Below are 12,646 nucleotides of genomic sequence, written 5' to 3' on the forward strand. Positions count from 1 at the left end.
GAAGCTGGACGGGTGTTAAACCATTGATATTAACACCAGCAAATATCAAATCAACACCATGTGGTGTCATTTTTGAATTAACACCAGTACAGTGTCAAAATAACACCAGGTACAGTGTCAAATTAACACCACGAAGTGTCAGGTGAACACTTTTCAACACCATCACAGTGCATTTTTAACACCTGTGGGTGTGGTCCTTTATTGAAGTTTGATCGGTGTTAGATTTAACACCCGTGGTGTTAAATCTAACACCGACGTTTTTACAGTGTATGTGTGTGTGTGTGTGTGTATATATATATATATATATATATATATATATGTGTGTGTGTGTGTGTGTGTGTATTGTACTTTTTGTATGTGTATCTGTATGTGTGTGTGTTTCTGTGTGTCTACGATATGATTGCTTGTATATAAGCACGCTACATCGTATCGTGACAGTCATGCCCTCTAATAGTGGTGACAACAAACACCAAACCAAACAGATTGGACGAAGTGTGTCCCCATAAGCTAATCTATATGAACTCTCAACAGCGCGTCTATTTACTTTCAATATGTGATACTGTAACTGCATGCACTGCAAGTTCCTATACATTTCCTTATTTTGGACAAAATAGAAATAAAGTGGAAACCTATTGAGGGAGATTTTACAAATGCTTTAAGAGGAAAAATTATTTCAGGGAATGAAACCAGAAAGAAGGATCTTCTGGTGATATGTTTTGAGGCAAGTACATGACCACGGACCTCATCCTGGGCCCCTGTTTAATGCCATCGCATGTGCTGCCACCAATCAGAGATATTTCTGGCGTGACGTGTCGAGTACCTGCAGCTTGAAGTGCGCCCCGCGTGTTGATACTTGGCCAAGATAACGCGTCGTAAACACACTCACGCCGCATTCACACCAACACGTAACAAACCACGAAGCATCAAGCGTTCTGCCTACCTCAGGTGATACATTATTTACCCACGAACAAATCTTAAGTCCTATATAGTGGGAAATTTGCTCTTGTTGCAAGGAAGACGAGTTAAACGGGGTTTGATGTCAGTTCTCACACTGTGAAACAAACATCAGCCAATTTGCTCGAACAAAACAACACCTGCCGCAGATAACGGAAGAAATAAGCAGTAACTAGCTAGTGACAGTTTGAAAAGCGTTACATAAAGTGAATCAAGATGTTTGATACCAGTGTATTCAGATATTGAATATCATTAGTTATAGGGTGTCATTAGAAGATCATCGTCTTGTTAAAACCTTGACAAATGTATGGTAAATTCGTGGTCAATGTCTCATATCTGTATTCAGTCTTTTCTTCAGATTCCTTTATTTGCCACGACGTGGGTTTGAGAGAGAAAGTAAGATTCTTTAAATTTTGTAACTCATTGTCACCGATGAGAATATGCAGCCGTGGCTTGTGACTGTTCATCATCGTGCTTCATCCAGGCCAAACTCACATCGAATTCTACTTTGAATCTGCTTATTCACCACTGTCGAGAACCTCAGCCTTCTGGACGTGACCGTCTCCGGGATTGTCGAGGTCGACGACGTCATTCGCGTAGTCGGACGCGACCTCTGCTTGAGCAAGTTGAATGGCTCGTACCGGGACCCCGACGTCTAAGTCGGCGGCAACCTCAGCAACCTGATCAAAGTCCAGGTCATCGGCAACGTGCTCACCGGCCACTTGTGCCTGGCCCATTTGTACAGCGCGAACGGGTGGGACGACGGCGTCCGTTGTCTCAGCCCGCTGTCCTAGGTCGATGACGTCCTTGCATCCATCGGACGTGATGTCGGCCTTGCCTAGCTGGACGGCTCGGACAGGGGGACTGACGACGGTCTTCAGGTCGTCTGCTCGCTGCTCCAGGTCGTGGACCTGTGGGCCGTGATCGGTGGCGACATCAGCTTTACCCAGCGTGACAGCTCGCACCGGCGGAGGAATTGTGGGCTGAACTTTGGCTTGGTGTACTTTGGTGAGCGGCTTAGCTTCGACTGAGGACAAATTGATGATATCGGAAAATGGCGATATAAAAGTCATTATTCGGCTTCTCAGTAACCAATCTTATGTCGGCATATAAGTTTCTGTGTGGATGTTTGTTTCATATCGCTCATTATGAAAATACCATTCTCAAAAACATTCGTCTTATGACCAGAATCATTGATATAAAAAAGATCAGTTGAGATAGATGATGCAGAGAAGTTAAAGTTAGTGATTCAAAGATTTATTTGCTTACCTCGAAAACTTGGAAGCTATGATAAAAGTAGCCAGCAGTCGTTAGTAATGTACAGTGCAGTTGTGCGCCAAGCCATTTTGTTCTCGAAATCGTGGAAATCCGCCCTCTATGTCCGCATGCTTGTAAGTTTGTTGTGGCCAGAAGCTTGTCAGTGAGAGAGCGGTCTGGAAGCTGACATGCATTAGGAGATCTCGGCATTCGCTGTCTGCATATCTCATTCATCATTTGACATTCAAGTGGACTTATTCATGTTTCAGCAATGTGTCACAGTATGAACGTCTACATAGCTGTCTACGTCTAGCGGGCTGGAGGTTAATGCATAAAGCAGCTGAGAGGAAAGTTAGTGGTTTGTTACTTATACTGTTTACCTAAAGTACCAGGGCTCTACGTTAACTGTGGACCGGTGGCCCGGTGCCCAAGGCCACCAGAAATTGCTGTCGGGCCACCAAATTTCGGATAAGGATATCCTTGGTGGCCAAAATAGATTATGTTTCCGTTTATTTCTGGTCACTGCATTTCTCTTTTTTTTCTTCTTCTTCTTCTTCTTCTTCTTCTTTTTTTTGTAATCCGAATGCAAAAAAAAAAGAAAAAAAGTTAGTGTTGAGCTCTGCCTAAACAAGCTAATGTTTATTATCTTTTTAAGCAGATTTGTTTTTCTTTTTAAAATCATCCTTTTGGTTAGTTGTAATTTCGACACTATTAATGACTAGCATGCTATGGGATAATGCTTGTCGAAAAGAAAATGTGAGCCCAGCGAGTTTCACTCCGGTAATCCCGTACTTTACTACGGCTTACCATGATCATGTAAAACGAATGGACGCTCTTCATTAGGCCCATTCCTTCACGTGGTAGTAAGTGGAGACGCTGCATTTTTCAGGCTGCATTCGATATCGCGTATCTCTCGCCTGCTCCCACCTGCTTGTAACTGTAACTGGGATTTGGGCGGCTGCAGACCAGAATCCCAGCAATACGAGGGGCGGGGTAGTGCATCTGGACCCTGGAAATCACTGTCAGCACGTCAGGGAAAATTTTTCAGCTTATCATGTTTCCTAGATCATTTCATTAGGTAAAGTCTGACGTCACAATAAAATAGACTCAATGGTATTGCATCAATGGACAGCTTGAGACAGTTGGAATATCAACTCGCTACAAGAGCCCAATTCAATGTTTGAATAATTGTGCGTCTCTGGAATAGTATACATTATTCAAACAAATTACATGTGATTTGATTTGAATACCACTTCCAATAATAGCTTCGAATAATAACATTAAACTTGAGGATATTCTAGAAAACATTGCAGTACTGCAGTAAGTAGTGTAATGTAGCCTGATTCCACAATCCAATCAGTTCTGATGATGACCACAAATTGATTTGGTTATGCATGGCCCTTAAATAAATACATGATTAACTAACGCTGATATCATGATCCACTACTATGTCAACATGAAGAAATGTAAGTTTGACTTTGAGACCATAGGAAATGTCAACATATGCGACATTAACCATTGGTTTCGTAGCAAAAATAGATTTTAAAGTTACTCTATAAATGCACAGCGGAAATGGGTCAAAGGCGCCACAGGAGGGCGGTACGGAGGGGGAGGTATCACCCCAACATTCCGGAACCACCCTCTTCAAGATAAGCTTTACACACCACCCCTGGCTCAATGAATCGGAGCGGCAAGAATGTTCCCCCCAGAGCCCGGTGTCTGGAAAGGGACACCCCACCCCAGTCTGATACCATCGCTCTCCGGCACATTTATGGATATAGCATTTCTGCTGTTTGTTACCACACGCAACCCAACGCTCTTCTACCACTGATGTGAACGAAGTCTGCCGCCAGCGCATATAATGCAGAAGTTGTGCAGTAGTATGTGCATTTGAATGGCTGCTTGTGTTTGTTTATGCATTTATATGCCTGTGCGTGTGTGCATGTGTTCCATCCATTATGATATTTGTTAGTCGCAAGAGGAGGGAGAAACACAGGTCAATTCGGGTAAATCAAACAACAAAAATATCTACAAGAAAATAAAGTTTTGCCAGCAACATGAAAGGAAATTATGAAATTGTTCGTTATCTTTTAATTCATTCACCTGATTTTGACCTTAAAAACTCAAGGCGCTAACCGGGTTTCCATTGTTATTTGTCGTTTTTGTATACCATGATATTGCGACTGACGCGATACAATTCGTTACTTATTGTGAAGTTAATGTAGACTGGATGTATCTCGTTTAAGGAATTTTCTCCAGGGTTGTGCTATATTGCCATTACGCACACGTCTTTATAGTGTGTGGGACTATGTGTACTCATACATCAATAAACTGTAAATTGTGTTAGATTGGCAGAAATAAACAAAACATTCCAGTGATGTCATTGAGTTAAACGTCGTCAGCTTGTTCCCTGGAATTCCAGGAATGCGGAAGACATCTCGCACACCACAGACCGCCGTGGCCGCGTCGAACGCCGCTCCGCCATAGGCGTCACTCACGAGCCGTTTCAAAGCAATTCTCAATCAAGTTCATCATCGTCAATTGAAACAGGAATGCAAGCGATTTACAGTCTATAGCCTACGAATCAACCTTGTGCGAAGAGCAGCACAAGATTTTGAGGTATCCCTATAGCTATGTAATGGTATGGTGACTTGTGTATTACCGTTTCACTATAATTATAAGAACTTGAAGTAGATTTTAACAAGGAATCAAGCAACTTCAAATACCGTCATCACTCACCGCACACACAAACGCTTACTGACGTGCAAAGAAACTGAGAAATGTGCAAAAAGATGTCTAGCCCGGCCAATATATTTGTCAGAAACGCCCCTTGGTAAGCTGGAGTATACATTGTACACACTGAAAACACGTGAATGAAGTTCAAACGCATTCAAGTGCACCCATTAATCCACGCGTTATCAAACTAATGTTCAAGATGTTGTAGAATAACTGTACATGTTTGTTTACTTTCTATCCTATTGACAGTACAATAATTATGTCAATAATAGTAAAGAGCAAACAACAACTACAACAAAACAAACAAAATGAAAAATAAAAGCCGAAATGGCCGACTCGGCGTGACGAAAAAGTTTAGCCAATATTTTTTGTACATCACATTAATTATGGAGCCAGGCTAGGATAAAAGACTTCACTCAAATATTTTCTTCTGCTTTGTTCGTGATGTCAGTGTCGAATAGTTGCTCATCAAATTTTAGGCGGTTGATCAGGAATTACATGCTCTTTGTCTGATGGAAGTGTCCGAGTACCGGAGTTCTTGTACCTTTTGTGACATCCATCCATCAACTATATCATTCTTCTTCTTTTTCTTTTTTCTTTTTTTGGTACGGAAATACAGAGCTATAGTATATATGGAAGGACAAAATCTTATTTATATGGGATTGATTAATGTAGTTATAGGAAATTGAATCTATGAGATCAGGGAAGTCAAGAGAGATGCACCCCCTAATGAGATAAAGGGGTGGTATACACCTCGGCTGGGACAGACTGGTAGACTAAAATACCAGGCATACCTTTTCAAGATAAAGGTGTTCCTGACATAAAAGTTTGCCCGAGGCTTGACGACAAAGCTAGAACTGCATTAGGCTGCGTTCACATAGAAGGATACTATTCGGGTATTCGGGCTCGTTTTTCGAGGGCACGCGAATAGCTTGAATCGAACGATAGGATTTCCTCACACCGGTTCACAAAGGAGGGCACTATTCGAAAATACCGAATAGCTGCAAATAGTATAGCATAGTGGGAATCAAGCTTGTTCGATTTTCGAGCAGCGTATACCATCTTTCGTTTATTAAATGATGAACATTTTGGTCTGGATTTGCCCTTTAGCAAAAAATAAGCATATAGACTGACATTCTGATGCAGTTTAGAAATTGTTATTGCTGGGATGATTGTGTAGGAGGAAGAAGTAGGGAGTTGATGGTGCGGGTGATGGTGTGATAGGCCTACTGGGTCGACTTGACGGCGCATAGCGAATACCGAATACCGAATGCCGAATACCGAATACTTCTATGTGAACGCAGCCTTAGCACCACGTGATTACTACTTGAACCTCAGACTTGATTCTGAACTTAGCAAGAAAAAGTACATTCTGTAGCTCGTTTAACATGATTATAGGTCCTTATTGAATATATCCATCATAAACGCAACATATCATTAAATTTGCTTTTGTCAATTTTGTCAAAAAAAAATTGTGTGTCATCAGAGGGGCGTGATCCTTGTCATGGATGTTGCACTGGTGCGGACACACAATTTAGATGATTGAGAGGCAAGTGTGCAGGTGCACTCAAGCGTGTCTAGCTAAGAGCTGTTGGTGACTTTTAATACGCAGTAGTCATTAAAAGCAAGAACACACTGAAGACGCAAACGCACACATAAGAAGGCAAAGAAACAAATTGTTTCAGGCTTTATCTTTAATAATTTGCCAACGAGATTTTAACCATGCAATCACACTATGTTGGGTACACACACCTTATCTGAGCCCAGAGCATGTGGCTATAAATTGCCTTATGAATTCAGCCATAACACCAAGTCTCAAAGATCGCACATTGCAAAAACCAGATCCATCTACATTGCTCTTATGTTACGTTCAGGCGAGGCATTCCGTCATTCTTTGACTCACAGAATTCACTATCAGGCATTTTTCTTTCTTAAAATTATGATTCCAATACACACTCCGTTAAAAACAAATTAACAAATTTATTACAAAACAAAAAGATATGACGCAATGTTCTAAAATAGAAACATTAAAATTGTGAATACATTCTGACGGGTGAGGAGAGAGAAAAAAATAAACTCTTTCCATATATTCCCCTCGGCGCTTTCTTTCTGTTCCTCTATCCGGAAAGACACTCTCTTTATCATGCAGGGCTCGACACTAACGGTGGCCCGGTGGCCCGGGGCCACCAAAAACGCACGTCGGGCCACCAAAATTTCAGAAATGAAGAATTTGGTGGCCCAATCGGGCCACCAAATAAGGTCGGATGTTTGCCTTTGGGCCACCAAAACTAAAAGTCAGTGTGGAGCCCTGCTTTATGATATATTCACTACTTGCCACCATGCACTAAAACTATAGTCTTTTACCTCAAAACTAGACTACATAAGATTATTTGCGATTCAAAACATGTACAAGTGTGTACAAAAGAAAGAAAGAAAGAAAAAGCTTTCGATTGGGTTTCCGTAGACGTGAATACGTGTTTGAACATATGCTGCATTAGAATATTCGTGTTGATTTACACATTGTACATGTAATTTCATTCTGGACAGTACAGTGTATTTGACGATTACTAAAAAACAATAGTACAAAGAGTGAACGATTGATTACAAAGGCTTAGATGCTGCCTTCGGACTAGGTGAAATAAGCTATGCTTGGTTTCTGATTAATTTAGGATGTTTGCTTGTGAAGCTGCAGGGAACGTGAATAGCATTTGTATAAATGATGTGCTTCAGCTAGCGGTGGCGCTGATATCATGCAAATTAGGGGTGCATGGAATCTTCTCAGCAATTAGATTTACATGGCTTAACATTTTTTGTCAAATCAAAAATATAAAACTTAATCCGATTCTTAATTCAGAGGAGAAGTACAAACACACCAACTCATTAGACTTCAGCCAGTAATATTTGCGCTTTGGAAGTTAAAAAACGATAAAATGTGATCATTAAAAATGGCTTATTTACATCATGGTTTGCACTGAACAAAATCCCAAAACGATTCTGTATTACGTTAGTCATATGTCGTTGAAAAACAATAGAAAGTGTATTGTCATAACAAACAAACAAAATCACACATAAACTATAGAGTACACAGTATCGCAATCAATATCTGCATTATACTCAAATGCGAAAAGGGGGATTCTTATGCCGCTAGGAACTATATACATTGTATGAATGTATATTTGTATCTTTTGTTGATGACGATGAATAAGAAAATATTCTCATAGAAAATAAAACTTTTCTTACAAAAATGTGAATGACGAAATCACAAATGCGTAGACAAGATAACTAGGCCTATTATAGCTGTCTGATGACAGGTACGTCATTCTTGTCTAAAGATTCAAGACTAACAAATGGCTGCTTATAATCTATTTTTGTTTTAAAAAATGCCAAGTGTATTGTCATATGAATGAATGTACTCTCCAGTACGGTGCACTTATGGATACGATGGGGGACATTTCTTATCTCGCTCACTATCTGACTTAGCAAACTCAGCATGTTACGATCTACTGCTGATAGACCAATCAGAAGCAAGGTGAAAGCCTTGTGATCATCCAGTAGAGATTTCAAGTGGGTGAGAGATTGTGGTAATTTTAGGGGGAAAATAACAATTTATGGACTCTGGAGGCCCAGCAGGCTGCTACAGGTGACATGGGATTAGACTAAGTAGTGGGACACCCTACCTAGGTCGTCATGCGACTCTACGATTACGGGTCTGTAGCCCACGGTAACCCTCTGGCGCCTGGTTGGGAAACTGCCGTAGAGGTATCCATGCCCGTAGCCTGGAGAGTAGATATCGGTGTAGCTGTTGGGGTAAAACTGCGAGTAGCGAGTTGAAGCTGGTTTCCTCTGCTTTCTGGGGGTACTGTAGGTTCCATAGTAACTTCCAGTGCGGGATAGGTAGTCACGTGATGCGTAGTAATACGGGTCCGCTTCGCGTAGCCCAGTCGTTTCGCCGATGCGCATCAGGGAGTTGCGGTAAGATGGCGGAGGGATCAAATTGTTGGCGTTTGTCAGGGATTTTCTCGGGGGAATCGTCTGCGGTACCATGTAGCGGGACTTCACGCTTTCGTATGCTCGCTGTTGGTAGGACTTTCCAGCACCCGTATAACTGCTTGAAACACTGGAACTGCTTGATGGCAGTGGAGTGCGAGCTGTTGGTGGGACCGACTTCGATCTCCTCTTACGTCGAGGGACCACAGGCGTGTAAGCTGGCGTGTAGGCTGCACTATAAGACATGGTTGGCTGCTGGTAACAATAGATTTACGACAAAAAAGTCAATCTACAACCAATCCAACTTGAAAAACGTTCTTTATTCTTGAACGGAGAAGATGGTAGGACCGTCAGCTCTTACTGAATATTACAGTAAATCTTACACGAGTTACTTTCCCTTGTGGGCAACACTCAAAACAGGCACAAACACACAGAGACGTCCAACGCTAGCAGACAGCCAGACGATTATTACACCAGCTGAATAGGAGGCACCCTATGTAACGCCTCGAATGGAGTGTCTGGGCACCTTTTCGCTCTGCCTGCATGTGGAAGGATCGGCCGAACACAGGCCTGATGACATTTGCTGCTCGGTGAGGGGCAATAGGACTGCCTTTCAGTGTCTCCCCGTCATCCGATTACAGGTTGGAATTGGCTAGTGGGCCACCTCTGGGTTAGGCGAGGCGTCGTCTCAACATGCCGGCTGACTTATATAGCTCTGCCATTGGCACGGCTGTGTTTTGATACACCCTCCTTCCAGCGAGCCCTGGGGATGGAGCGGAGGTTATGTTGACGAGATGGGCGTGGCCTAGGACGGTGGTATATCTAGTCATAGGTGAGGGAAGGGGCGGAAAGGGGATTGGGACAAGGTCGATATGTTGGGGTGAGATGGTGGAGGGAGTTCACATCCTGTTTATGGCGTACGTGTGTAAGAGTGAATGCATGTGTGTACGTATGTATTTGTGTGTGTGTTTCGCCATTTGGGAGGGCTTATATACGTGCCATGAGGAAAAGACAAGTACACTATAGTACAACAATATTAATATTTAAATTGGAAGCGATTACGAAAATGCGACACTTAAAAATACATGGAATAGAAGGGGGGAAAGAGATAAAAAGAAACTGAAGAAAGACGGTAATTTATTACATATGTATCATCCTTTGTTTATTGGTAGAAGCTATGATTGATGTGCAGTATATAGAATTATAAACTTGACCAAAGCGTAAAATGGTAATAATCTATATACGGAAAATGAAACAAATGAAAAGGAAGGACATCAAAACCATCACGTAAAATAACCTGAACTTGCCTTGCAAGGCATGCGAGCAGTACAGATGTATACTGAGAAAGATACAGAAAAAAATACAACGGCAGATAAGAAACAAATTGTCAATGTTGCCTATAAATATGTATTGCTGCCTAGGTGCAATTTTTGATACCAACATATACAACTCAAATTAAGACGATAATAGAAGATGAATCTATTAGTTATCACCACTCGTAATCCTTATTCTGAAATCTAACTGTAGGGCATATAATTTTTGATTGGATTGATCTAGATGCGATGATGTGAATCGCGATTTCATCAATAATCATGACTTAGTGAGATTAACAGTAATGCCAATAACATGAAATATTTAACGACTGACATTCCATGAAACAAAACACACACACACACACACACAAACATACATGCATTATAATGTGTATCATTTTATGCAAGTACAGTTGTCTAACAAATGCATTGTAACAGGACTGGAATCCTTACTGCTGATATCCACGCATCCCTTGCTTTTACGCTAATTCTTCATAAATAATCATAGAATCATAATAGTAATGATAGTGATTACATTGAGAATAGTAATAACAGTTATCACATGTATCATGATAAGAATTTATTATGATTTCTTACACAGGGTGTGATAGCCAAACTAATTTTACCACTATAGCATTACACTCATCAAAGCCGTGACAGTTTCGTGTTTATAGTTTAAAAAGTAACAAATCACACACGCATCATGAGGGAACAAGTCCCGGAAATTTTTACCTGAGAGTCAATTCAATTCAATTTATTCAATTTTCCACAATCAGGCAAAATATAAACAAAATACGACTGTGATTAAAAATAGTAACAAACAATACAATACTGCGTTTACATGACAACTCATAATGCGTATAGGTCATCACAAAAGGCTGTATTAATACAAGAAAGTGGATGGGGATAATATGGATAACAAAAGCAAAGTTGCTTATCCAGGTTAAAACCACAAACATGTCATGCATAGCGAATCCCATCAATCAAGTATCATAAAAGTTATGTATGTACAGAGTTAAATTGTATGTAAAGGGAATAAAATAAGTTCCTAAATCATAAAGAAAATACAGTCATACAAGCAAACAAGAACACACATTCTCAGGCATACACACACGCACACACAGACACGCACGTGCATACAGCCATATGTGCACGTAATTATCATACACGAACATATCATTATGCCTTACTTTCTTTTTTTTTGGTGTTAAACATTGCCAATCATAGATGCTTTTAATCTGCGTTTGAAAATATCTAATGAAGTGCTACAAATTATTCAATCACTCAAACTACTGGTATTCCATATGACTGAGCCCTTATAAAGAATAGAAAGTTTTGAAACATCAGTTCTTATTAGAGGAATATGGAATTTTTTGGCTAATCTAGTAATACTATTGACGTCAAAATTCAAAAATATCTGACGAGGTATATCATTTTTAAAACACAAAAGCATAAAAATTGCAATGTTGTAATAATTCAAATCAAATATATTCATAATTTTCAATTTGGCAAAAAGAGGCTTGGTATGCGCTAAGAAAAAATAAAGACTCGTATAGCTCTCTTTTGTAATAAAACAGTCTATTCATACAGTAATCTGTTGAATTACTCCAGGCAATGTTACAATAATTCAAATGTGGATATATTATTGCATTATGTAACATTCTTGAAATACATTGAGGTAAAAAAACGTAATCTATTCAATATTGCGACACCTTTGGATACTTTAATACAGACACTACCAATATGCTCATGCCATGTTAATTGATTGTCAACTATTATTCCGAGGAACTTTGTTGAAAAAACACATTTTATCTGTTCTTCACCAATTTTAACATCAATAATTATCAACATTTATATATCTTTTGGTAAATATCAGATAATTTGTTTCTTAATAATCGAAATCAATTTATTAACAGATAACCACTGAGTTAGTTTGTCTAATTCCATATTGAATCGATTACATAAATTTTGAGGATTATTACCAGACATAAAGACACTTGTGTCATCAGCAAATTGAATGTACTGCAAAATACTGGATACATTGTAAACATCATTCATATAAATAAAAAATGATAAGGGTCCCAAAATGGATCCCTGGGGCACTCCACATCTTATAGTTTGTAATTGAGATTCGAAATTATTATTGATGACTTGTTGTTTTCTATCACTTTAAATAACTTTTACTCCAATCCAACAAAACACCCCTAATTCCATAATTTTTTAATTTTTCTAGTAAAATAAAGTGATCGAAAGTATCGAAGACCTTTGATTTTTCCAGTAAAATAAAGTGATCTAAAGTATCGAAGGGCTTCTTAAAGTCAAAAAATATTGCCAACATTATTTCTCTTCTGTCAAAACAATTTGCGACTTTGAAAATAAGATCTGATATAACTGAAGAT

General features: G+C 39.8%; 1 protein-coding gene across 1 annotated transcript; it reads right to left on the reverse strand.

Annotated features, from left to right (window-relative positions):
- Positions 1 to 365: 365 nt before the first annotated feature.
- Positions 366 to 9,598, reverse strand: LOC139737593 (uncharacterized). The gene is made up of 2 exons (XM_071648272.1): positions 8,625 to 9,598; positions 366 to 1,981 (listed from the first exon to the last, which is right to left on the reverse strand). The coding sequence occupies exons 1-2, from the start codon at positions 9,178 to 9,180 to the stop codon at positions 1,473 to 1,475; spliced, it is 1,065 nt and encodes a 354-aa protein (XP_071504373.1). The 5' UTR covers positions 9,181 to 9,598; the 3' UTR covers positions 366 to 1,472.
- Positions 9,599 to 12,646: the final 3,048 nt, after the last annotated feature.

The sequence above is a fragment of the Diadema antillarum genome, unplaced genomic scaffold (assembly GCF_040938485.1).
Source record: "Diadema antillarum isolate AM-2024a unplaced genomic scaffold, OU_Dant_1.0 seq00000696_RagTag, whole genome shotgun sequence".
In the NCBI taxonomy this organism is placed as follows: domain Eukaryota; kingdom Metazoa; phylum Echinodermata; class Echinoidea; order Diadematoida; family Diadematidae; genus Diadema; species Diadema antillarum.